At 34.5% G+C, this 27,957-nt stretch overlaps 1 protein-coding gene and 1 long non-coding RNA gene across 3 annotated transcripts in view; one reads left to right on the top strand and one right to left on the bottom strand.

The window, feature by feature from the left end:
• Positions 1–23,033, top strand: part of LOC145293731 (zinc finger protein-like 1 homolog) — a 44,627-nt gene extending 21,594 nt beyond the window's left edge. The window contains exons 2-6 of the mRNA XM_080140182.1: positions 3,289–3,409; positions 6,441–6,634; positions 8,459–8,783; positions 14,101–14,215; positions 15,771–23,033. Coding sequence (XP_079996308.1) covers positions 3,289–3,409; positions 6,441–6,634; positions 8,459–8,783; positions 14,101–14,215; positions 15,771–16,017 — 1,002 coding nt within the window. The 3' untranslated portion in view covers positions 16,018–23,033. The remainder of the gene's footprint in view (positions 1–3,288; positions 3,410–6,440; positions 6,635–8,458; positions 8,784–14,100; positions 14,216–15,770) is intronic.
• On the bottom strand, positions 15,560–26,938 carry LOC145293732 (uncharacterized). Of its 2 annotated transcripts, XR_013869756.1 has the most exons (3): positions 26,684–26,937; positions 25,223–25,338; positions 15,560–15,988 (listed from the first exon to the last, which is right to left on the bottom strand). It is a non-coding gene; the product is annotated as an uncharacterized LOC145293732 (long non-coding RNA). The 2 variants fall into 2 exon arrangements; XR_013869757.1 differs by lacking the exon at positions 25,223–25,338 and having other exon boundaries at positions 26,684–26,938.
• Positions 26,939–27,957: the final 1,019 nt, after the last annotated feature.

A 27,957-nucleotide genomic window follows, 5' to 3' on the forward strand; every position in this document is an offset into this window, starting at 1 on the left:
AAAATGTAAAAAGGGCTTCTCTTTTGAAACATTTCTCTCTCTCTCTCTCTGCAATGATTTTCTCTCTCTCTCTCTCTCTCTCTCTCTGCAATGATTTTCTCTCTCTCTCTTTCTCTCTCTCTCTCTCTCTGCAATGATTTTCTCTCTCTCTCTCTCTCTCTCTCTCTCTCTCTCTCTACTCGCTCTGCAATGATTTTCTCTCTTTCTCGGCAATGATTTTCTCTCTTTCTCGGCAATGATTTTCTCTCTTTCTCGGCAATGATTTTCTCTCTTTCTCGGCAATGATTTTCTCTCTCTCTCTCGGCAATGATTTTCTCTCTCTCTCTCGGCAATGATTTTCTCTCTCTCTCTCGGCAATGATTTTCTCTCTCTCTCTCGGCAATGATTTTCTCTCTCTCTCTCGGCAATGATTTTCTCTCTCTCTCTCGGCAATGATTTTCTCTCTCTCTCTCGGCAATGATTTTCTCTCTCTCTCTCGGCAATGATTTTCTCTCTCTCTCTCGGCAATGATTTTCTCTCTCTCTCTCGGCAATGATTTTCTCTCTCTCTCTCGGCAATGATTTTCTCTCTCTCTCTCTCTACTCGCTCGGCAATGATTTTCTCTCTTTCTCGGCAATGATTTTCTCTCTTTCTCGGCAATGATTTTCTCTCTTTCTCGGCAATGATTTTCTCTCTCTCTCTCTCTCTCTCTCTCTCTCTCTCTCTCTCTCTCTCTCTCTCTCTCTCTCTCTCTCTCTCTCTCTCTCTCTCGGCACTGGTTCTCACTCTCTCTCTCTCTCTCTCGGCACTGGTTCTCACTCTCTCTCTCTCTCTCTCTCTCTCGGCACTGGTTCTCACTCTCTCTCTCTCTCTCTCTCTCGGCACTGGTTCTCACTCTCTCTCTCTCTCTCGGCACTGGTTCTCACTCTCTCTCTCTCTCGGCACTGGTTCTCACTCTCTCTCTCTCTCTCTCTCGGCACTGGTTCTCACTCTCTCTCTCTCTCTCGGCACTGGTTCTCACTCTCTCTCTCTCTCTCTCTCGGCACTGGTTCTCACTCTCTCTCTCTCTCTCTCTCTCGGCACTGGTTCCCACTCTCTCTCTCTCTCTCTCTCTCGGCACTGGTTCCCACTCTCTCTCGGCACTGGTTCTCTCACTCTCTCTCTGTCGGCACTGGTTCTCTCTCTCTCTCTCTCTCTCTGTCGGCACTGGTTCTCTCTCTCTCTCTCTCTCTGTCGGCACTGGTTCTCTCTCTCTCTCTCTCTCTGTCGGCACTGGTTCTCTCTCTCTCTCTCTCTCTCTCTCTGTCGGCACTGGTTCTGACTCTCTCTGCACAGGTTCTCCCCCTCTCTCTCTCTCTGCACAGGTTCTCTCTCTCTCTCTCCTTCTCTCTGCACAGGTTCTCTCTCTCTGCACAGGTTCTCTCTCTCTGCACAGGTTCTCTCTCTCTCTCTCTCTCTCTCTCTCTCTCTCTCTCTGCACATGTTCTCTCTCTCTCTCTCTCTCTCTCTCTCTCTCTCTCTCTCTGCACTTGGTCTCTCTGCACTGGTTCTCTCTCTCTCTCTCTCTCTCTCTCAGCACTGGTTCTTTCTCTCTATCGGCACTGACTCTCTCTCTCTCTCCCTCTTTCTCTATGTACTATCTCTCTATCTCTCTCTCTCTCTCTTTCTCTCTCTCAATTGTATATTTCAACTCATCAACTCTCTCTTTCTCGCTCTCTTCCAACTCTCAACCTTTAATCACTCTCAGGTATTTTTGTTCTCTTTTTTTTTTTTCTTCCACATTTAAAGCTTATGTAAACTTTGCTCTTGTGGTGAGGCAAATAAATAGGACAGTAAAATGAAAACGACACCTGCAGTGTTGCATCTCCTCCTTCTCCTCTCTACATTTCCATTCACACCAGCTGCAGATTGATTTCAAGTGACATATGGTCTGTTGGAAATTTCATAAAATAAACTTTAAATAAATCTTAACAGACACTTCAACACTTTATTGATTTAAAGGAAAACAAGTGTGGAGTCAGATAAACAAACAAATAAAAAGAATGGAACAATTCCAGTGCAACATAGCGAGGACACGCATATGCAAATGCATCTGAAATGACATCACTGTTAGGGGAAAAATAAAGACTTTAAAAAGGACGATCACGTTAGAGACTGGGAGAACGTTTGAGATCACGTGAGATGTGTGGATGACATTCGAGAAGACGATCATATGAGGAACGTCACAGAGGTAATGAGAATGATAAAATAAATGTTGTTGTACAACAACAAAAAAAACGAGTTGAAGTTCTTGTCTTTGTTTCCTTTGCGACTGAGGCTACATGTTGGTTCCCAGACAATGTTACAGTGTTGATTTTTCTCAATCTGCTAAAATCAATGACTATTGGTTTTTGATTTACTTTCACTTTCTTTGAGTATTTAATATCTGATCCTACTCTTCCCAAGAAGAAATAGGTTGATAGGTTAATAACAAAAAAAAAAAAATGATGGCTTTTAAAAACTGCTATTTAGTTTTTAATATCTACCCTTTAAAAAATTGGATTTCAGTAACGGAACGTTTTTGATATTCATACGTTTCTCGAAATCGATCACAAAAAATATTTTAAAGGTTTAAATGAAATTCCTTGCAAATACAAAACAATACGAATTATAGTTTGAAATTTTTCAATATAACTGTTTGATTTTGTAGAGAAAGCAGCAAATAAGCAAATTTTCCTTTTTATAAATAAATGAAACAAAGAAAGATGTTTGATAAGTTTTTCAAGGTTTTATTGGATTGGGAGAGAGACAAAATAACTAAAATTATTTCCTTATTAACTTAATGAATGAAAAAAAAATTAAATGAGGAAAAATATTTGTTCAAACTCCTGCTTTCCCACGACTAAATTCAACTGTAATTTCCACCATCCGTTCTCTCTCTCAGATATTGATAAACTGGCTGGCCATCATGCTTCCAACCCGTTCTTTTTCATAACAAGTCAAGTATTATGGTTAAATTGTGCTTGATTAATTCCGAGCACGCCTCTGTCTTCTCCAAGAACCTACTGTTGATTTTATATGCCAGACCTTTCTGCTTGTGTGGTGATAAAACCTATCAAATGCACTCATGATGTTAGGCTGTATAAAGGTTTCCAAGTTTAGCAGAAAGATTCCCAATTTCCAAAAGATGCACCTGAATTAGGTTGGAGCCAAAACTTTATGATGATAGCAATAAAAATGAAATTATTATTATTATTTTATTTATTTATTTATTTTTTTTTTCAGATCTTCATTTTTTTTCTTTATATCTTTTTTCTTTTTTATATCCAGTGTATTGTCCAGTCATATTTGCAATGGCTACAGGATAGTGATTACAACCCCTTGTGCAGTTTGTGCAATAAAGGTCTGACGGATGAAGATTGTGGAGAATGTGTCCGATTAGTGTGCTATGGTAAGCAGCTTTATCATTTTTATTCAAATCTATCTTGTAAAGTATTTAATTGCCAGCATCTGCCCAAATTTGACATTTAATATCCACCCACTTCCTCCTCTTTTCTGTTTCTATAAATTTAATGATTGCTTTCAAAATTATAAAATCCCATCTACAGATTGTGTTCACAAATAAAAGCTGTTTTTGAAGGCTTACAATACAGGAAGGTACAGTCGTTAGGAGCAGATAAATAAATAAATGATAAATAATTCAATAAGTTTATTCATTTATTTATTTACCTGAATGATTTCTTTTTCTTTCTTTTTTCAACTGTGAATGGTATTTATTCCATCATCAGTGGAGAAACAAATCCGTTTCTAGGCTGTCAATTGTGAATTCAATTATTGAATTGTTTATTATTCATTTATTTATTTGCTCGTAATGACTGTACATTCCTACATTGTAAACCTTCAAAAACATATTTTATCCATTAAACAATGTTTCAAGCAAACCATGCCATACTTGTGTTCACAAATATTTGTTTTACTTATTACTTCTTTTTATCCCAAACAAGTATATTGCCAATTAGAAATAAAGGGCTTCTATTTGGGATCATCGCTAAAAGAGGGCTGTGGGGTGTTGAACAGTGAGATATCTGTTCACATTACATTTAAACTTTTGCAGGTGAGTAAAAAGAAATCAGGAAACAAGAAATTTCAAGGTCTACAAGTTTGAGGGAACCAACTATTAAAGTAGAAGACTTTCTGGTACTACTGCATTTTAAATTCTGTTTTTCCGCGAGTCTCGTTTGGCAACGCCCGACAGACGATGCAAACTGGCCTAGAAAATGACAAGTGAGCTTATTCAATGAGAAATAGTTGCTAAAAGAGATGCGAGTAAGCAGACGACACCAAATTAAAAAAAAAAAAAAAAAAAAAGGTAAAGGAAGAGTTCCATTGCAAAAACAACAAATGTTTGTTCTTGTGACAAGGATAATGAACAATTCTTGGTTGGGTGATATCGTGAAATCTCCGGAAACTGTCCATTGTGTATTGCCAAGAAAACTAACTGCTAGCAGCCGGAAGAAGATCTATAAAATGACAACGGAAGTGTATCCTTGAAAAAACATAACTGATGGTTTCGACAGGAGGTGCAGTAATGGCCAGTGTAGACATTGTACCTCCTTGCGCCATGGCACCTTCTTCCAATGATTCCATCTCTGGATACCAATTATCTTAAGGTTCATATATTTGTGAGCCTACGAAACGGCAACGCACAACAACCTACGGCAAGAAGTGTGATATCTGGTTGGATTGCACTCTCAACAACTGGGAAAACTTCTTGAGGGATATTTGCCAGGACTATTTTCTTCAGAATCCCTGGCAGATTGAAGATCCAGGGCACACAATGAAAATGGACGAGTCTGTCTTTAATAGATGAAAATATGTCAGAAGAATCATTGAACTGCTCTGTTGCTGAAAAGGAGGATTTGCTTATAAAAAAAAAATAAAAATAAAAACAACAAAACTTTTCTTTGGAAAAACATTTGGTTCATAAAATCCAAAAACAAAACTGCCAAAATTGTTACAAATACCAAAAAATACACTTTTTCTTTTGAAAAAAAAGTTTTACGAAAAAAATATACATTCCTCCCCCCCCCCCCCAATATTTGTTCTTTTAAAAAAATTTTAAAAATAAATAAAACAGTAAATTTCATGAAATTCATACGATAAGTTGTTTATTTTCCTTTTCTTTTTGTTTTTGTATTAACTTCACTCTGTATAATCCGGTGGTTTGCGTCGTCTGCCGGGCGTTGCCGAAACTTATGAAAAAACAGGATTTAAAATATCGGGGGTAGGGGTGAAACAAGTGCAATGAGTTCATCAGAGCACATTTCATTAAAGTACTTGTAAAACAGGCACAAAAATGCAACATTGATTTGATGGAATAGAGGTTGGAGCTATGTCGACTGTATGGGACCTATTAGATTTGAAATTCTCTTTTTTTTTTTTCTGGACCCTGTTTAAGAGTGAGAGACTAGTGGTAGATGCACCAGCTGACAACACTACCATCTATGGTAACACTCTAAAGGCAGTAAACGACCAAGTTCACTCTGATTCTCTCTCCTCTGATCTTGAACACATGGTGCAATGGGGAAAGAGGCGACTGGTTAATTTTAATGATTCTAAAACCAAGCTTCTATCTTTCCATCATCAACGCTCTGATCCCCGTCATGCATCAATTGAAATGAATGGCTCTTATCTTGGGAAGGCTCCATATTTTGACAAGCTCCTAGGTCTGACCTTTCCTCCTGATCTGAGATGGAACATGCTAATCTGTTGCTAAGGCTGCTGGAAAAATAGTTGGATAGATATCTCACGACTGATGCAATTCTCTACTCGTATAAGAGCCAGGTACGTCCAAGGATGGAGTACTGTTGCCACATATGGACAAGAGCTGCTAGAAGTTAAAAATAGACTTCGTAGCTTAATGAGGGATGCCCTTTTCTCTTCCTGGCAACCTCTTTCCTACAGAAGAGATGTTGCGAGCCTGTCTCTGTTTTATCATTATTTTTATGGCAAGTGCTCGTCTGAGCTCCAATCTATGATCCCCCTGGCCTGACTTTTACAAAAAAATACTCTTTACTTTTGGAGTCTACATAGAAAGGAACAAATATCACTAATAGAATGGAGAATCTTCAAACATGCACAGTTATTTGTGACTAAATGAGAAACTAGAGATGTAAGGATTAAATTTTCAATAACAGATCTAAGATTATAATAAATTGTAGACAGTAGAATATTTACATTAATATCTAGTGAGGAAAAATTTTTAACTTCAAAACCCATATAGATAAACATGAGATAATATAAGCCCCCCCCTTAATGTTGCCATTAAAAAAAAATAATTTAGATAAGTATGAGTACTAAATAAATGCATGATGAAATGGTCAATAGATACAAGCATAAATTAAACACCAGAAAAAAAAATAGATTGACTGTTTTTGATTTCTATTTTTTTTATATTAAGAGGATTTTTTTTTGTTTTTTAGATGTCTTCCATTGGGATTGCCTAAATCAGTTTGCCAGCCAAATGCCATCCAACACGGCCCCTGCTGGCTACACCTGCCCCACCTGTAAACATGGACTCTTCCCTCCTGCTAACTTGATGTCGCCAGTAGCTGAAGCGTTGAGACAGATGCTCACTCAAGTCAATTGGGCCAGAGCTGGATTAGGATTACCTTTGGTGAGATCATCTTTTGTCAACCTTATTATCATGTTGAGCCCCTCTCCATTCTCCTCACCAACCATTAGATGATAAGCTCATTTTTGAGAGTTTGGATTTTTAAAAATTAAAATTAGGTCTCATATTATCAGTTGTCTGGTCATTTTTAAAATCACACCCAAATAGCATTTTAAGCTGCAACACCGTGCATATGAGCGTGTAAGAAAATAGCAGCAGCAGCAAAAGATGGCTGGCTTGCGAAGAGATTAGTAACAGTAGGCGAAAAAAAAAGTGTATATGCAAATAAGGAAGTGTGCGCGAGTTGGTGTGACAAGAAAAAGAAAAAAAGGACACCACGTGCCTGGAGGAGAAACAAAGTCAACACCAAAAAAATGGACGTATAAGAAATTACTGTCTATGCCCGTCGTGTAGTAGAGCAGAAGCAAGACTTTTAAGCCGGTGTTGAGACGGGAGAAAGAGAAACGGTAATAAATGACTTGTGTTAAAAAAGAAAAGAAAGCAGAGTCAGATTTATTTTTGTTTGTTTGTTCTTTTTCGACGGTGCCGGACGGAAACTTTGTGCGGGTCCAGAAGAGGTTTTAACTGTGACGATGGTTCAAGCGTAACTGCCATGTTACAAAGCTGAAAAATCCAGCTTTGCTTAAAAAATTAAATTTTGCATTTGTTATTGTTGTACCATGGGTAGCGGGACAGAACTACTGTCAAAGGAAAAGTAAGACGCCTCCTTCCCTCCACTAGTCTGTGGGAGACCCTTGGGCATGGTTGAGTGCCCACTTTAACCCACCCATCTGATCAGAATAATGTGAGGTCATGACTGATGTAATACGGAAGCAAACAGAAATAATTTTGTTCATGGTTTCGTGTTTCATTGTACTGAGCAGAAGATACCTTTGGGTACAATGGTCAGGACAATTGCCCAGTATGGGAGCTGCTCGGACAGAAAGAAACTGCAACCTACTGTCTGTACAACTGCAAAGAAAACTATGGCAATGCATCAAACATTTTATTTGAGAAACAGCGTGAATAGTGTTCTAAATCTAAATTTTTGCTCGGTAAAGATGACCATGATAAACAGGTGACACCTGATGCTCATCAAACTATTCTCTGACAATCAGCAAAGAAAAGCGGGAAAGATTGTGAGTAAAAGAAGCAGAGGACAACGAGAAACATACATTGACAGTCTGAACATCTGGGCAACATAAAAAATGATGACAATGAATTCATGAATGCCTCGAAGGAAAGAGATCGATGGAGAACCATAACCGCCAATGCCTGTACCAGGCAGGACAGCACTTGAATGAATGAATTCTTGTACCATGTTATAGCCTACATAATAATGTTCTTTCGCTACAATCTATTTTTAAAATTACATAGTCCGCCCTAGATAATTCCAGTTAAATAATCATCTAAAAAAATAAAAATCCGCAAAGGGGGATGATACATTTTAAATTGAAAAACATAATAGGAATTTCTGTTCTATTCTTCGACACTTCCTAAAGTTAATCGAGTAACCAAACATGCAACCGTGTTTCATGTGTTCTTCAATGGTGTTACCAGATCAGGCTGTCTGAAGATACTAGCTTGCTTACCTAAAATGCACCAAGCATTGATGTTGTTTTTTTTTTCTTCCTCTTTGCAGATATTGAAAAATTGAACTAGAGTTTCAAAATGCATGGTATGATGGCTGGATAAAGTAGTGATAATAAAACCAATGTAGCTGTTAACTCTATTACTATTATAGAAATTATATTCTTCCAAAGAGTATCTAAACTTATAAATAACATTTATATTAATGTATGTATGATGTATTTTTCTTGCCGATAGATAAAAGAGGAGGCTTCAGCTGTAGGCAAACAGTCAAGCACTGCGCTGTCTAGTACGGCATCGTCTTTCACGTTACCCCCATTGGCTGTACACAGCAGCACCTCATCACAATCATTAACCTCAGCTCATTCTCAAGGCGAACTGAAGAAATCTCTCACTCCAAATATCAGCAGTAGCAATATGCCTCAGTATACGCGGCCAAGTGCCCAGGTGAGCCCTTATACCAGCACCCCAACCATGGCCTCTTCATCAGCTCTCTCGCAGCACAGTGTGATCAATGTAGATGCAGGGACCACGTCCCGTGGTGACAAAGGAATGCTTACAAGTAAGTTTAAAATTTTTTTTTTGTTTTCTTTTTCAGTTTAATTTTTTTGTTTGTTTTTGCTTGATTTTTTTTGTTTTTGCTTAATTTTTTTTTGTTTTTGCTTAATTTTTTTTTGTTTTTGCTTAATTTTTTTTTTTGTTTTTGCTTAATTTTTGGGTTTTTTGTTATATAATAGATGTGTTATATACTGCTCTTAACGTTTATTTACTTTGGTTTCATTACGGCATCTCAACCCTTTTCGGAATTACAACAATCTTCTAGCATAAAATATAGGTTTTACAGTATGTGGAACTGCATTAGTTATCCATTTGATGCAATTATGTGGTTGTGCAGTGTGTGTTTATTCCCTTACGTGAATGTGCACCCTTCGTGTTGACCTGCTAACCAGAATTATTCTGTTTTCTGCAAATGGAAGTCTATCATAACACAGCAATAATGGTGTAAATCTTTTTTTGTCTTTTGATATATCGTTGAGTTTTATTCTGCTTAACCATCGTGTTAGACACATCGCCAATTTCTCTAGTTATTTTGTTGTGGATTACATGCTTGAAGGTCCATCATTCACTCCCACAACTCTGGTTGATTAACTCCTTTGATTCTTGTTATCATGTAATAGCTGTTTTCTTGGTTCCTAAAAACTTTTACCTCTTTTGGTAATCCAATTGTGTCATCTTTGACATTTTAGATCAGCTGAGGTGTTTGTTATTATTCATCATTATCGTTTTAAATTCCTTTCTTGTCAAATATTTATCTACTTGTCTTCCAAACTACATATTCTATCATTTCTTGTTGTGGATGTACAAACTACATTTCTATTTAGTTAACATACTCTATTCTCATTACTATCTGGTTGGGCTCCTTGCCCGAACCAATGTGACTCTCCAGATTTCCTTGTCTTTCATCAGCTGCCTCACATCTTCAAAATCGCAGTTGGCGTCGTGCAATTTGCTGAATGTACAGGGATCTCGATCGTTCTATGCTCATGCGCCTGTGCCATGGAGTCCACAGCAATACATTTTTCACCAGCTCTTGCTTGCTCCTCTGGCAGTGACCGGCAAATTGTAGACATCACTCTCTGATGGAGGTAGATATGGCAGGTAGGTTGCCATAAAGTTGCTGCTTCATGGGATGATCTTGCCAAGATATGTTTAATACTGATCATAGCATACAGGTGTATGTGCCGTCTAGCTTTCTTTCCAATCTTTTGGTGAGTGTCCAGGTTGTAGCACCGTAAACAAGGACAAACTCCACCAGCGCAGGGCTCCAGTCTGTTGCAGGTGCAGCTGAGATCCTCGAGTGTCTTCCGGGCTTTGATAAGTGGTGACTCCTATGTAAAAAAAAAAAAAAAAAATCTCCAGGTTTAACTCAGCTACTATCTGCTCTAAGTTTTTATTTGTTATGTAGTCTTATTTGAAGCTAATTCATCAAACAGATTTGAAAGAGATAGTTTTACTTTCACTTTAATCTTCTTAACCCGCAACAGAGCTTGATTCTGCTTCATTCTCATCAGTAGAAAGTATATGTAGAATCCAATTCTTAATAGTTTCTATGTCATTTTTTTTTTAATTTAAATTTGAATCTTACATCTAGGAAAGTAGAAACACAAGTTTTTATCATTTAGATGGGATGAAAATCTTGTTTTTATTGATTCATTGAATTGTTCAACAATAGTAAGAAGGATTCCACTAAAGTCAGAAATATCAGAATTAGATTGGACAGCTTTGGAAAGAAATAACCTCAAAGCTAAAATTGTAGGTATTGTAGGTCGAAGTTCTGTGACTTGCTTCTTTGGTGATTTCTTCAAATGGATTCAGTAACTGGACAATTTTTGGAGCAAGTCCCAAATGGTAAGTTGTTATGCTAGGAATTTTATAGTGTTACAAATTTTTGTATGAAAAAGTGAACGAATCTCTTATTAAAAAAAACTCTGATTTGTGCGAATCTGCTTCACATATATGCTATGAAAAAGTTCCTTTTTTATTAATGTTTACCAGTTAAAAAATGATCTGTTATTCTGAAAAACAGCCAAGTTTGTTTGCTTATTTTAAAACTGGTAAACATTAATAAGAAGGGACTTTTTTCTGGGCATTGAATGTAAAGCAGAATGGTCCGCACAAACAACGGAAATAAATCATTTGTAAACAATTACAGTGTTTACTTGAACAAAGCCAATACAAAAATAAAATAAAGATGTTAAAACAATAAAAAAACAATAGTAATTATGTGGAGAACTTTTTGGAAACCCATTTCTTAACATGTGGAGGAGAGGGTGTTTTTCTAACTCGTCTGTACTTTCATCTAACGATTGAATAACTAATAATGTGATTTGTGTCAAGCATTGAAGAAGGACAACTGAAGTTTTTTCTTTGTATGTGTTTGACTGATGAAGTGGTTAAGGGAACCTCCTTAAATGGACGAATGTGATCAGTGCCAAGCAAAGAATTCAATAGAATCGCAAAGAAATAACAACTTATAAAGAATTCTATCGTTAACATGCAGTTCTCTCTCTTTTATTTAAATTAATGTTGAATATATATACGTTTACTTAATTACATTGCCATGATAAACAAAGTGAAAAAACACTATATAAATGTTCTGGGATAGTTAACACCTCTATATTCATAATATGGATCCGTCTGGCACAGAAGGTCAGAGGCCAGACATTTCTGCCGTCGAGCTGAAGAGCACACACGCAGTTTAACCACTCCTAGTGGACACCAGGACTCTTTCACCTTAATATTGTAACCCCTAAACAGGACCACAACAATTAAATTATTATATTTTCTTGAGGATACTATTTAAGAAATACATAGTGTAAAGACATTTGGATACGACATTCTACAATATTCATTGATTAGGAATGCAATATTACATATCTGTATCTTTTAATAGTTTTGTGATATGTGATTTTGAAATTAATGTATGTTTATGACATTTGGTACTTTATTTCTGCCACCAAAGTTGAATAAATCAGCATTTTTATCTATTTATAATGAAGTTGCAGCTGGAATTGTTAAAAAAAAAAAAATGGACATAATAATCATTATGTATAGAATTATATTGAATGTTCATATTTATTGTCATTAAATTCAGTTTTATTTGATGATACTTTAAAAATTGTCCATCAATGCAATTTTGCAATTATAAATGATGTTCACTTTTCACACCTCAAAAATGAAGGCCGAAATTGAATTCAAAAATAATTGTACTTTTACTTCCTGCTGTCTACTTAGGAGTGATGAAAACATCTTTTGTGACATTTTTACTGGTTGTTTTTAATTGGTTTCAAAGTTGTCATGTTGTAATTTACACATCTTTGTGCTTCTTCACCCTCAGCAGGTTAGTGTATACTGCTGATCATCAGTGAAAAATAGATGTAGAATCCAATTCTAAATATGTTTTCTATGCCAATCTTTTAAAATTAATATTTGAATCATGGGTCTAGGAAAGTAGATATACACAAGTTTTTATCATTTAGATACAATGAAAATCTTGTTTCCATTGATAACCTGAATTGTTTAACAATGGTAAGCATTCCACTAAAGTCAGAAATACTAGAATTAGATTGGAGAGCTTTTGGCAGAAATGATCTCAGAGCTAAATTTGTAGATATTATTATTGATACACAATGGGCCACAGTCTTAACTGCTGGAACGAGAGCATGCTAGCTTGATGGATTAAATGAAGGGTCCCATTCAAGATCCTGTGCAGGTTCCCAAGTCTGACATAAAGATTCCCGAGTTCAATAAGATACAATTGGAACAAATACATTAAAGATGTTGCCAATGCTGCTGCAAAGAAGGTGGGCTTCTTCTTCTATTATGCTAGAAAACTACTCACATCTGGTAGTATTCTACATCTCTACAAAGTCACCATTCGCCTATGCATAGAGTATTGTTACTAGATGTGGGCTGGTGCATCTATCACTCGTCTTTCCCTATTAGACAGTGTCCCAAAAAGAATCTCCTCTAATAGGTTTATTACTATCAACTAGTGATGGGACAATTCCGATACAATTACCAATTCCAATTCTTTATAAGTCTCTAAATATTTAACTAAAGAGCTTTTAATTTTTCCTGATTACCATAAAAACACATGTTAAATGTAAGTTTATTTCCTCAAAAATAAAAATACACTTGCGAGATGTGATGTATAGATTTTAGTTTTACTGGTTGTTTAAAATCAATAAATATTTATTATTACTTCCAACTGTAAAAGATTTATATTTTAAACAAAATCAAATGGAAAAAAAGAAATAATTAAAGGAATCATTTTTGACATCGAAAAATACACAAATTTTCTGATTTTGATGCCTCCAACGGTTCCAATTTTTCCAATTCCGATTAATTGTCCCAACCCTACTATCAACTAAGCACCAGCTCCTGTTCCATCAATGCAATGTTGCTTCCCTGTGACTTTCTTACAAGTACTTTAATAAAATGTGATCTGAGATTTTAAAATATATTAAAGATTTCTTTTTACTTTTAAAAACAAAATTCATGTAAAAATTAATTTATAAAAAGTTTTTTCAATAGAGAAACTGTCATATTTTTTAAAACAATTATTTCACAAGTTTAATTCGAAAATTTAGAAACCCCGAATAATGTTATATAATTTTTTATTAAATGATTAAAATATTTTATTCTTTCAGAGACTTTTGTTAATACAATTTATTCATACAGCAACTGTCCACACAACATCAGACATGTCTTTTCCTCTTTTCATGAGGAGCCGACTGCTCGGATTGATATTCAAAATCAAGAGGAAAAAAAATTACTAACTCTTCTGTGAATTATGAACAACAGAAGAAAAAAGTATTGATTTTAATAATTTAATAAAAACATTATATAACATTAAAAAGTGTTTGAAGGCTTGTCAATGCAGGAATTATTCAGTCGTTGTAAACAGATAAATAAATAAACAATGATAAATAATTCAATAGTTTTCAATACTATTCATTTATTTACCTAACTGTAGATGGTATATTTCTAAAATATTTTCGGGGCAACCTCCATTCTCAAGAGGTAGAAAATGTATATCCACTTTTTAGGCTGCCGCTTTTGATAAACAATGCTTCAAGCGAACTACGACATACTTTTTGTAACATTATTCAGTTATCTAAGTTTTCAAATTAAAACAATTTTTAAGTTTCTATTTCAAAATTGAAAAATTTCAAGTTTCTAAAACAAAAACTTGAAACTTTTTTTATTTTTATTTTTTTTAATGTAAAACGAAAAATAATTTGATTTTGTATAATTGTTCAAGTTAAAACATAGATTTTAAAATGTTGCTTTGTGATTTATTTCAACTAATTCAGGTCCAAGAAAACTTTTTGATTCAACTAAAGATGATATACTGAACATGTCACACGACCATGACGAGGACAAATACAGACGACGTCCTGCTCTGAATTGGCTCGGAAGGTTGTTTAAGTACGTATATAAACATTTGTTTTTTAAGTTACGATAGACAGAGAAATAATACAGATTAGTTCTAGAAAAAAAATTTAATTCCTATAATTTGTCTAAACTTTATTTTACATTTTATTCGATGCTTATCTAGATTGATGATCTTTTAAACAAACACATTTCGGGTGAAAACATTATTACATACTTACACGTCATGTCAAAATTAGTATAAATTCCAAAAATTGCAAAAAAAATTATCCAGTTGAAGATGTGCTAGATATATTTTTAACAAACAATTCATCTACTATTATGTTCAGAAATTGTTTTAAAATGGTGGATCCATAATTTAAATTAAAGAAAATAAGTCAGTTTATCATACTAAATTGGTCGCACAATTCTTCCACGTTAAAATATACAATAAAACTCAATAATTCGATAAATTCTAATTTTTACTTGTAATTATTATCCTACTGGATCATTTTTCGTAATTTTTAGAATCTATATATTAATACAATAGCATGTGTGTTATTTTGTGTGCCATGCTTACATCTTTTTATTTCCAAGTGATTGTCATTTAATTGCTATGACCTTCTATTTCTAGTAATAAATAATTTTACCAAGAATTCTTCATAAGTTTTGGTTTCAGTTCAAGCTGATGCACCCAAGTCATATGGATATATTTTTTTATTTTTGAAATCACAACTTTATAATATATCGATAGAAAATTGACTCTATAATATATGTAATCTGCATAAATTAAAATATACTTAAGCATATTTTACAACCGGGCTATGCCATGCCGGGTATCCCTACTAGTTTAGATAAATACTTTTGCAGTTTTAACAAAAGAGCTACAATAATAATCAGGGCATCTCCATGGTGCAAAAAATAATGTCGTTTTTTAATGTTCAACTATATATTAAAAAAAACAACAATATTTAAGCGTATTTTATGACCGGGCTACGTCGAGCGTCCCTGTTAGCTTATATAAATACTTTTGCAATTTTAACAAAAGAGCTACAATATATCAGGGCATCTTCATTTACGCTGAACATCCAGAATGCCAACATCAGTATATTTCATATGAAAGAGTCTGCTGTGGAATTTCCACAGGTCCTGCTGGTTTATACTAATTTCAACATGGCCTGTAAGTATGTAATAATGTTTTTACAGCGAACACAAGCACCTGATTTGAGATTTAGATCAAAAATTTAAATCGCACAAAATTAAAAAGATCCTGTTGGCTCTATAACTAATATTTTGGTCAACAGTTGTGGGTGGCCAGGAGAAAAAAAACTAACCTACGAAGTTAAAGGTGGCATTTTGACTGGATTCGTAATTAACACTTCCTGCACTAGTGTTTGTAGGTATAAAATAATTAATATTTATTTGAAAAATATTATAGATATACTAAAATTTTTGGTAAAGATGTCTTTTTTTTTTTTTTTTGTTTAATTAATTTATTTATTTATTTTTTTTTTTTTTGCTCGTTAAAATTGAATGTTTTCTCTCCACCATTCGCAATTAACTCTGATGTTTTTTTTATTTGTTTTTTTTTTTGTCTTTGTTTTCTCTGTAGAACAACGGAAGGCAAGCGGATGAGGGATCCAAATGCCACGCTAAAGAAGCTGCTGATGATACTGATCATCGGTTTAATCACGTTCATAACGGTTGTGATGATCTTCTCCCGACTGGGACACATGGCAACTCAAGACGATCCGGCTTTCAACCCTCTGGCCAATCCAAACATTCACGTCAATGAACGACAGATTCCAATACTAAACCAACCTGCTGCACCTATTGGTCAAAATAAATTGTCGCATTGAATAATAGTCATAATAACAATAATAAATGCTGTGAGAAAGAATAGGAGAAAGTGCAAAATTTTTAATTAACACTTTATGACCTGAGATGATAAAAAAAAATAAGTATTGTTAATTTTAGTTCGTTTAAACGGTAATGATAATATGATTGCCTTCAAACTGGAAAAATGATGAAGTTCAATAGTTTAACTACCAATGAGAATTTTTGCTTTTCATAAACTTACACTTTTTTCAAGCACTATAGATAATAATAAAGGTATTTATAACAAAAAACAAAATCCTCCACTCTCTAAGACAGATGACGGCATACTGAATGTAAGCAATGGACAGTTGCAATCTAACACATACAAGGCATGTTTGAATCGATTCCCACTTTATTTATGCTGTTATATTCATTTATTTACAACTGAATGAATTACTTCAACCAGGTCATAAAGGGTTAAAGAACAAAAACTTGGGCACATGTCCTGGGGGGGGGGGTTATTGCCACATATATTTATACTGATTAGAGTTTCGTAATTATAAGCTCCCCAAAATAATTAAAATGAAAAATTATTAAAAAAATGTTTGTGTACAAAAGTTCCGTTTATTTTATCGTATTGTAAAGTGTTTTTTTTTTCTTTTCTTTTTTTTTTTTTTGTTGTTTTTATTTTAATTTCTTTTTAATTTTTTTTTTTTTTCTTTTTTTTTCAGTTTTGCTATTTTTAATTTTGGTAACAGAATAAATTTCTCAATGTGATCACCCAACATCGGTTTTTCTACCCCTCCCCTCGTCCCACCCCCTAAATAAAATGTTGTACAAAAAGTTTCATTTATGTTACCACATGTTATATGATAGAAAATTTTTTTTTTTTTTTTTGCCCATTGCCATCATGGTAAGTATATTCACTAATAAGCCGGAAAACCAGGGTTCAATCCTTGGTTAAGTCATACTAAAGACTTAAAAAATGGTATTTGATATCCTCTTGCTAAACACTCAGCATTAAGGATAAGTGGAGTAATCCTGGAAATGGAGCTGTTCTCTCACCTACATCTCGGTGTAGCAGTTAATAAAAAGGAAACCTTTGAATCGCCCTTGACTATATTCAACCACTTGGCTTATTTGTAATTTTGGTAATGACAAAAAGTTTGGTTGATTGGCATCATTTTAAGCCCCCTGTTTAAAAAAAAAATTGTATTTTGATATGATGTAGTATTAAACACAAATATTTAAAATTGCTTTTATGCGGGAATGTCGTAAGGTTTAAATGAAAATGTTTAACAAAAAATTGTTTTGGGGAAGTTTTTGTGGGGGCAAGGTATACTGGGAGCAATTTTTTTTTTTTTTTCTAGGAGAATAATGATGGCTGCCTCTTTCTAAAACTCCCTTCTAGGAGTAATGGTTTTTGAAAGAAATGTTTTATAAGAGTAATGTAGTGTAATTTTTATTTTTACTCTTACTTCTTGCCATTTGGACATAAGGGGCTACTATATGAGACCATATTTACATGTACATTATGTAAGGAGGTTAATCATTCTGGTATCAACGTATTTTGAGAGCAATATATTCTCATATATTCATAACGGTTGTGATGATCTTCTCTTGACTGGGACACATGGCAACTCAAGGCGATCCAGCTTTCAACACTCTGGGCAATCCAAACATTCACGTCAATGAACGACAGAGTCCGATACTAAACCAACCTGCTGCACCTTTTGGAATTCATTATTGAGATGAGTATTATTTATTAATTTTTATTTATTGCGGACTATTATTAAATTTTTTTTTTTTTTTATAATAACATTTTGTATTCCTGCTTACTTGGCCAAAAACGTGGTAAGACGACAACAATTACGAAAGGCAGTAATTGCAGTGGATGCAGTCAGGAGATTCGGAGTTCCTATCCCGTCGTGGTTACCACCTGACAAAGGTCAGAGGAATAGTTGGCCGAAACTTCGTGAAACAACTAAGAAAAGATGAGGATAATAGTCCGCAATAAATAGGTCCTGGATATGACCTAAAACTATATCAGATGGTGAGGCCCCACCTTGCGGGCCTTGGGGAGTGTGGAGCCACCCTTTAATTGCCATTGCTCCTAGGTCCACTCTGACCTGGAGTGGTAGTACCTGTTAGGGTCCCAACTATGGGTTAAATAGAATCTGACTTAAAAAAAAATATATATATATATATATATATACTCCATTAAAAATCGTTCCTCAAAATAACTAGATTCAGCATTAAATAACCTGAAAAAGGTTGATATGCCGTAAAACAACCAACCAACCACAATAAATAGAAATTAATATATTCTCATCATCAAGTAGTGTCTTGCCTAGTACAGGCATTGATTACTATAGCTCTCCATCTATCTCTTTTTCTCTCTCAAAGCATTCATGAATTCAGTGTTGCTCATCATTTTTGATGTTGCCCAGGTATTCAGACTGTTAATGTTTCTCGCTGTTGTCCTCTGCTTCAACCTTTCCCGTCAAACTAATTTGTTCTATTCTGCCTTTTCTGTAGACATGGCCCATGAATCTCGTTTGTCATTTTCCATACTCTTCTTATTACATATCCTGGACAGAAAGAAAACCAGGAGGTATTAGAAATGGTAAACACAGGAAGGTCTCTCTGTTTGCCATTTCTAATACCTCTTGGTTTGTTTTCTTTTCTCTCCAGGATATCTTCAAAATTCTCTTCAGGAATCCAGTTTCAGTTGCCTCTAGTCTCTTTCCTCGTGCTGTTGGTGATTGTCCAGCACTCACAACCGTATAATAGAACAGACCATACATACGTTCAGAGTATTCTGAATTTGATGTCTATTTTAATGTTTCTGTTAGTCATGATTAATGACAATCTCTTGAAGGCAACTTTGGTGGTTGCGGCTATGGTACATTGTAATTCAGTAGATGGCAGGTGCACTACTGAATTAAAATGTATTCTAGGAATATAAAATTAAGTTATCAACCTATAAACTCATATTTGAAAACTTTATTCAGTTTTAAATAACTTATAGATGATTGATATCTCATAAAACAAAGCCAAACTAATGTTCTCAAGTATATCTGTTCGAGTTCACTAAAAAAAATTTTTTTTTTTAACCTTCAAGTTATTATTCATATATTGATATTGAATAATTTCTTCATCTTTAAATGAATTTTGGGCATTACAAGTTTTTAAGTTTCTTGTGCCATACAAGTCTTGTATCTCAAATTATTTATAAATTTTAATTTTTTAAATTATTTAATTTTTTTGTAATTCATGTCTTCGTTACTGTTTATAAGAGTTCATTTTTTTTTGTTTGTTTTGTTTTTTATTTATATGGAAGTGATCACTTATCAAGGCTCAAGGCCATTCAAGGATAAGGATTAATAAGCATACGGTAGTCACTATGGTGGAAATAGATTGGGGGGGGGGTCAACAAGGAACGTGTTTACATTGGACTTGAATGTTGTAGTTAGCTGGAAAGCAGGCCAGCAGAACAGTTCCATAAGTGGGCAGTTTTAGGACAGAAGCTCTATTCATGGAATGTGCGTCAAGATTTAGGCACAGATAGAGAGTGGGGGAAATCGTATATAGTGGTTGTAACTAGACGAGTGTTTTTTTTTTTTTTTGAAAGTTTAGCAGGGGGGGGGGCATAGATTGAAGTTCAGATTAGCACTTGCCATGAAAATAATGATAGACCAGAGACAGGCTCGCAACGTCTCCTCTGTGGAAAAGACGTTGCAGGTAAGAAAAAATGGCATGACCTACTACTAAAGCCGGTTTTGAATTTTAAGACAGCTCTCATCCCAGATACGGTAACAGTACTCCATTTTAGGACATATCTGGTTCTTATGCAGATAGAGGATTGCATTGGGAGTATCACAGTCAAGTTAGCTGGGTCTTCCAGGTGTTTTTTTTTTGTTTTGTTTTTTTTTGTTTTTTTTGCGTGGTTTTAAAAAGTCCTTCAATGCTCTCTGGCTGGTGTTTTCATTTTTGTGTCGAAACATAGGATTTGACCAAGACATCTCAACGATCTGCGTTTGATTTTGGTGCTCTGCAATTCTTGTAGGTTAATAGTTAAAGAATGCTAAAAACCACATTTTTTTTTTTCTATTTACTGGTGATAACACTTTTAGATTTAGTTTTATTTTTTTATTCACCATATGAATGCATTAATTCCTGAACAATAAAAAATGCACATCTTTTATAGACGATGTCTGCACCCCCCCCCCAACTAAAACAGAAAAAAAAACATAAATTCATGTAGAAAAAGGTTTTCAGTATTTGCATAAGATTATCTCCCTTGTATTTTTGCCACCATAATTAATTCACGCAATTTTTCATCATTCCAGAGTTCCGTTTATTCCGTATTTCATATGGTAAGAAATGAGGACTTCCTCAATTACCACATGAACAGCTGACCACTAACACTAATATAAACACTAACTCTAAACATGTTAGACAGAATTAGACATGATAAAAGTAAGTCATCGATGAGTGTGCCAACTGTGCCTTTTTTTTTTTTTTTTATTCATTTTGTCATTAGTGGTAGGTCTTTTCAACAAAATATCAAAAAAAATTTTGGATGTCATACTTTAGCAAAACAAAAATGTATTTTCCTTTTAGTTTAGACTTCTTAATTCTTATGTTTCATCAAAAGTGTTGCAACCATTATAATCTAGTTTTCTTCAGGTTCACCTAATTAAAATGAACTGATACAAGATATCGAAACCTGCATTAAACATTGAATAAGAGTTGTCTACTCTAGATGCTAGAAATAAAGTGATCAATTCCAAACTCCCAGAAGGTTAGCAACAGTGATTTTAAAAAAAAGAAAAAAAAAAAAAAACTATAACAATGGGAAGAAATAGTTCATTAGCATCACTATCTACCGTCACCCTTGGCCTAAATTTCATGAAAAACACTCGTCTAGCTGAAACCACTAGAACTGCACACCTCTGTTCCGTTTTCCAACTGATTACAATAGTCATCTTCAAGTCCAGTGTAAACAAGTTCCTGATGAGCTGTTCCCTTAAGTAATCCAATTTATCAAATTTCCACTACTAAGATTACTACAATATTGTTCAATTGACTACAGTACACTCACTAGCCCTTATCCTCAAGTGGCCTCCGGGCCTTGATAAGTGGTGCTCTTTTGTTTAAAAAAAAAAAAAAAAAGTTAAAAAAAACAATACTATAGGGGAATTGTCTGGGCCTTTTGAATTCTTTGCGATAAGGAGACACCTCACGGCTCGTAGTGAGTTTTCAAATCGTCATGGAAATGATTGAAAAGGCGAGTCATTTTTTGCTTATTGATTAATCTGAAACAAAGATGAGATATTTTGGATTACTAAACCCCAAATCAATAAATTTAGGAGAAAGTTACTTTGGGGCCCAATGGAAGATAGTTCATGTCTCGGTGGTCTAATAAGAGAGATTGGGGTCAAAGCCAAGCGAGAGTAGATCGGACCAAGAGGAAAAATCACTGGGGACCAACACGATCAGACTGTTAGCAACGACAATGTTTTATGTCCCTTTTTCTACGTTATGTAACAGTATCTCTCTCTCTCTCTCTCTCTCACACACACACACAGCTCAACTGAATAATACAGTGTAACCCGGATATAAGAGAAATTGTCTTGTATCCGGGTTACACTATATATCAATGTTTTGTGTTGTTTTATCACAGTGCAACTCTCATCTGACAATATCCTATATCTCTACAAAGCCACCATTCATCCATGCAGGGAGTATTTTTGCCACATCTGGGTTAGTGCATCTACCACTAGTCTCTCACTCTTAGACAGGGTCCAAAAAAGAGTTGTCCAACCTAATAAGTCCCACACCATCAACCAAACTCCCATCGCCGTAATGTTGCATTCACAAGTACTTTATTCAGATATGCTCTGATGAACTCACAGCACTTGTGCCCCATCAACATACATACTCCCGACCAATCTGACAAGCATACAAAATCCCATCCCTTCATTGTTGAGGTGCCTAGATGCCGTAAAGCCTTTTCCCCTAATAGTTTCTTCCCCTGATAAACTTTGGAATTCCCTCCCTGTTTGTTACATCCCTGACTGTACTAATTTGTTGAATGTTAAATGTAATGTGAACAAATATCTCGTTGCTCAACTGCCCACAATCCCTTGTTAGACACAGTTCCAAATAGTAGCCCCTTGTGTTCCAAGTAGCAAGATGTCTTGTTTAGGGTTGAAAACATTGTAATATTAAAATATTGTTTGAACTCTTGTGATTTATCTTTCTATATGACAGCAATTTTGATATGAAAAGAATGAATGTACAGATGGGGAGGGGGGAGTCATGTTTCTGTTGTTTCCCTACTTAATGGTTTTTTTTTTTTTTTTTTTTTTTTTTTAATTTTTTTGCTTTTTCTATAAACACCTAACAATAATTATTTATTTGCTATAATTTAACGTCTTTGTAAAAGCAGACGATCACGTTTGCTTAAAAAAAATAAAAAATGGAGGAGTCAGCTCCCTTTCTGTTCTGTAAGAACAATTATTTATCATTAAAGTGGATTAATTAGGCTTTACAAAACCCACAAATTAAACAAAACAGAAGGAACTTCTGGTCGAAACCGGTTGACTTTTGACACACATGGCATCTGTAAACCAATAGGAAAACAAAAGTTGTTTTGTCTTTTTTCTCTCATTTTGTTGATTTTTTTTATTGGAAAAAACTTATTTTTAAGAAAGGGGAAATATATTAAATATTTATTTATCAATGTATTGTACAGGTTGTTTTTTTTTTGGGGGGGGGGGGTACCAAACTTTTTAATATATAAACATTGTATCCTATTGTTCTAAATTCTTGTTTTAAAATGAGTTCAATCTCTATGGTTATGTATTTCCAAATGCCACGTGCATAAAAAAAATCAACTGGCACCAACTGGAAAGTGTCCCTTCTAATTTGTTTATATTTAGGGTCCTTAAAATCTAATTGATCCATTAAACTTAAACTAATCCATATTTGTGAAATGTCACAAAGCATAACTAACAAATAAATTTGTGAATAAAACTGTTCTTTTCCATTTTTTTTTTTTGTTTTTTATATAAACAATGATTTTCATAAGTAAAATATGCATTTACTAAAACGATCTTTAAAAAACAATTTTAAGAATTTGTACCTTCTCAACATTTATTCAAATGATTTTCTTGCATCACTTTATCAAGATCCAGAAGCTACTTGAGGATAAGGGTTAAAAGGATTGCTGATTGAACAATGAACGCTGTTACGAAAGGATTTGAAACAATGGGTGGAATGAACAGCGTTACTCAGGAGGATTTTGTTTTCCAAGAGCAAGTCTTTGTTTACATTGGACTTAAAGACGATATGACAGCAGTGCTCCATCTTAGGACAAATTTCATTCTTACATAAGTAGAGTACTGCATGTACATATATGTATCTATCGCTATATGTTAGTGGCCTGGCAAGCCCACGAGAGACAACCAAGCAAAAAAACCTTACGCAAAAATCATCCCAAAGCAGCAAAACTAAAGCTAACCTGCCAGGACACTATATATACAAATGTAGGCAAATTTGGGCATCAAATCTCAGCGACTATTGATCTGAATTTAACAAATGAAGGCTCGTTGGAAAGGTAATGACCTGAAGTGTGTAGTGGGCAATGTGACATTTGCCCTTCACATTGCACATTAAGGAGATCATCCAGAGTCTATTTTTGGCACATTTTACAGCCATAAAATGTTTCCATCATAGTCATTTGTTTTGCAGATGAATTAAAAAAATATCTGATGTTTCCCCAAATTTCATTACAGGGGAGACTAAAGTTTGTTGCTATGGTTTCAAATGATCTGAAATAATAACAAAGGGAGACTTGATTCCAAATATTTCTCATATGTTATATATCTTCCCTCTTTGGTTTTCATACATAAAATAAATTTCACAATGTATAAGGATTATTTGATACTGTAGATATTCATAATCGTACCCTATTTCTAAAAGAGATGAAATATATTTGTTATTTTCAGATCATTTGAAACCATAAAAAAACAAGTAGCATTAATTTTGGATTATCTTCCCTTTTTGTTAGTATAACTCTTCTGAAAATGAAAACAAAAAAATACTTCTGGTGAGTTAAAGTGCACTTGTGTCAAATTTCCTTATCTATATATATATATAAATGTGAAAGTGTCTGTGTCTGTGTACATTTCCCTACGCAATAACTCTGTCAATTTTAAGTCTACAGATTTGAAATTTGATATACAGGGTACTGAGATTTGGGAAAATCGATGTGGTTGGTTTTTGGACAGAAATTTGGCGATTAAGGGGTCAAAGTTCAACGATTTGACCTTTGAGAACTCTACCAAACTCCTCCTACAATTTTGGGTCTAAACACGTGAAATTTTAGATATAGATTCCTTGGACATGGATCTAACTTAATAACTTTATTTGAGCCCTAAACAATAAATGTTAAGGGGTCATAATAGGGGTCAAAGTTAAAAAAAATTGACCTTTTTTTTTTTTTTGCTCAGCATACACCTCAAAACACCCGGGTAACGCCGGGCTGAAATGCTAGTGTATATTAAAAGTTCAAGTTACTTTTTAATGAAATTCACCTAAAACCTTGGTTATAAGAATTCTAATATTGTTGTTTTAGCCAACAGCAATGAAGGTGTCACAAGTGCATTTGCTTTTATGCTTAGCTATGTATTCTCACAATATAAGGATGTTGTGCACGTTATGCCAACTAAATGTCTTCTCGCTGAGAACTTATTTGACATACTCAAATGTTTAATAATTGGTTTAGAAAAGATAGGCTTTAGAGTATTATCTGTTATAACAGATAAGGCAATGAATAAAAAAAGCTATGTCTTTCTTTTGTAGCCCAGCAAAACTTTCAATTGTATATCCACATCCAGTTATAAAGTCTAAACCTCTTTCCTATTTATTCAACTTCGTACATATATTAAAACAACTTGCTTGACTGAAAAGATAAACTGGATAACATCCAAAGTGCACCATACATAAACTGTATGTCCTGGAATCTCAATCACTTTTGAAATATTGTTACAAATTGATTTGAGTGACCATTCATCTCACTAATCTTGCATTTCAATAAAAAACGGAATGCCTACAATCTGAACCAGGGCTGCTAAGAAAACCCAAACAAAAAAGTCAACCACCTGTTCTTCCCGGATAACCTCAAGATGGGGATTCAGATACTGACTTAAGTCGACTCTTGTAGGTTATACATACTTTTCCAGAGACATTGGAATGAAGTTTGGTTTTGACAAATGTGCTAAGTGCTCCATCAGAGGAAGAACGTCCAAACACCAAACATACAGCTTGACGAAAATATTGACATCGAGAACCTAGAAGAGTAAGGAAAAATACAAATACGTTGGCATAGAAGAGAACAATTCAGTTTAGCATGCCAAGATGAGAGAAAAAATTGGCCATGAATGTATATGCCATTTAAAGAAAATCTGTAAACCGCTTACAAACAAAAGAAAATAACTGCAACCAACTAGTCATACTTGTGATGACATACAACTTTGGTTACAAAAAGACATAAACAGAGGTGACACTAAAACCAGGAAAATGTTAACGCTGTACAGTATAACATATAGCTTAGGCAGACATTGGTTTCTATATTATCCCAGAGAAGCAGGAGGTGTAGGTCTCTCAGAGATTGACCATCAGCATTGTGCCACTATCGTGAAAATTGGACAATATCTGCTGAGCTCCCAAAATCCAAACTTTAAATTCGTACATCAACGTCACGAAAAAAAAAAAAACAACCTCCATCACCAAATTGGCCAAACATTGTGCACAAGATTGTTTTACAAATTAGACAGAATCAGAAAACGAGTCAACTAAGGAAATAGCTCAAAAGAGTAATCAAAAATACACCAATAACTTCCATTGTTAAAAAAAACAAAAAAAACTGGATAAATGGGTTAATCAACAGCGTGCCAGGCATTTTCTGGCGGAATTCGCTCAGGACTATATAGATAAATTAAAAAAAAAAAAATCCTTTTAGAATGCTAAATGTGTACAGATTGGTAGAAAATTCAATTTTAATGCATTTGGTAAGTTATTTGCTGAAAGATTTTTTTTTTTTACATAGTACGTCACCACTTATCAAGGCCGATAGGCCACTCAAGGTTAAGGGTTAAAGAGTGTAGAGTAGTCAAAAGGACAATATAGTAATCGATAGTAATGGAAGTTCGGTAAATTTGTTAACTTAGGTGGAACGGCTCATCAGAAACTTGTTCACGTTGGATTTGAAGACAACCATATTATAGAAAGCTGGAAAGCAGGAAAACGGAAGACAATTCCACAGGCGTGCAGTACTAAGGAAGAAGCTTTGATCATGGAATCTATGTTTAGGTTTAGGTACAGATAAAGAGTGTTTGTTTGCTTCTCGGCTATTAATGCAGGATTACACAAACCTTCTTCCACAACTATATAAAAATAAATATATAAATATGGAAAAATGAATATGCAAAAAAATATATAGAAATAAATATAAAAATAAATATGGAAAAAATAAATATAAAATAAATATGGGAACATAAGTATCTAAAAATTAAATATAAAAATAAATATAAAATAAATATGTAAAAATAAAAAATATGTGTTGAAAGAAATATGCAAAAAAATAAAGAAAGAAAAATGAACAAAACAATGGAAAGATTTTATGGTGTTTTTTACCTGTTGTCCATCATGTTTCCCCCTTCTTTTTGGGAACTCTAGAATGTCTCTTTTCCTAGTTAAGCCACACATGAGCGTGTCAGCATCTTTTTCACTATAAATGTTGATGCCAACTAAAAATCACATCTATATGCTATGAAAATCTCTGTGGAATGTTACTTGAAAATGTATGACGTCATAAAAGAATTCATGGTAGTTACCAAAATCAGTGTGACATCATAAGAGACACAATGTAGTTGCCATAGTATTGTGACATCATAAAGGATGAATGGTTATTGCCAAAAGCTGCCTATGTGTGTTTAAAAGCAGCAGCAGCAGCAGCAGCTGTGATGTATGTGTTTGTTAAACATTGTTGGCTGCTGCTGATTGATCTATTACTAGAACAGGAAATCAATCAATTTGATTAGAAATAGGCGATTTCACCTATTTCGATGACAATAAAAATATTGAAAATGCTGAACATTTTTTTGTAGTTTTATTCAATCTCGGGCAACGTCAGGTCTCTCTGCTAGTATTTTTTTTTGAGAATAATTGTTAATGAATGTAAAGTGGTAGTCTAGTAATCGTTTATGATGTAGATTAGGTAGAATTTGTATTATTTAAGGGGACAGCTCAACAAGAATTTGTTTACATTGGACTTGAAGGCTACCATATTGTAATCGTTTGGGAAGCAAGCCAGTATAACAGTGTTCCACTGGCGGACAGTTGTAGTAAAGAAGTTTTGTTCATGGAATCTGTGTTTAGATTTAAGGTACAGATAGAGAGTTAGGGAAAGTGTTGAGAGTGGTCCTAGGTTGTCAAGTGTTTTTGTGAAAATTTAGCAAATGGAGACCATAGATTGGAGCTCAGACGAGCATTTGCCATGAAAATAATAAAGTCGTATAAGGTTCACAAGTCTCTTCTGTGGGAAAGAGGTTGCAAGGAAGAGAAAAGAGCATGGCCTACTACGTTTCGAAGCCAGTTTTGAACTCTATCAAGGCAGGATAAGGTGCGCTGAATAGCTCCTGCCCAGATGTGGCAACAGTACTCCATTTTAGGGTGTACAAAAATGATCCAACCGTTTTCCAGTGAACTTGGCAACAGATTTGACGTATGTATTCCATGTCAGATCAGGAGTGAAGGTCAGTCTCAGAAGCTTGTCAAGATATGGAGCTTCCTAAAGACGATTACCATTCATTTCAATTGGGGTGCGATAAGTTTCAGAGCGATTATGATGAAATGAGAGAAGCTTGGTTTTAGATGCATTAAAATTATCCAGCCACCTTTTTCCCCAT

This window comes from Euprymna scolopes, chromosome 15 (assembly GCF_053919585.1).
Source record: "Euprymna scolopes isolate OS-2025 chromosome 15, ASM5391958v1, whole genome shotgun sequence".
Classification (NCBI taxonomy): domain Eukaryota; kingdom Metazoa; phylum Mollusca; class Cephalopoda; order Sepiida; family Sepiolidae; genus Euprymna; species Euprymna scolopes.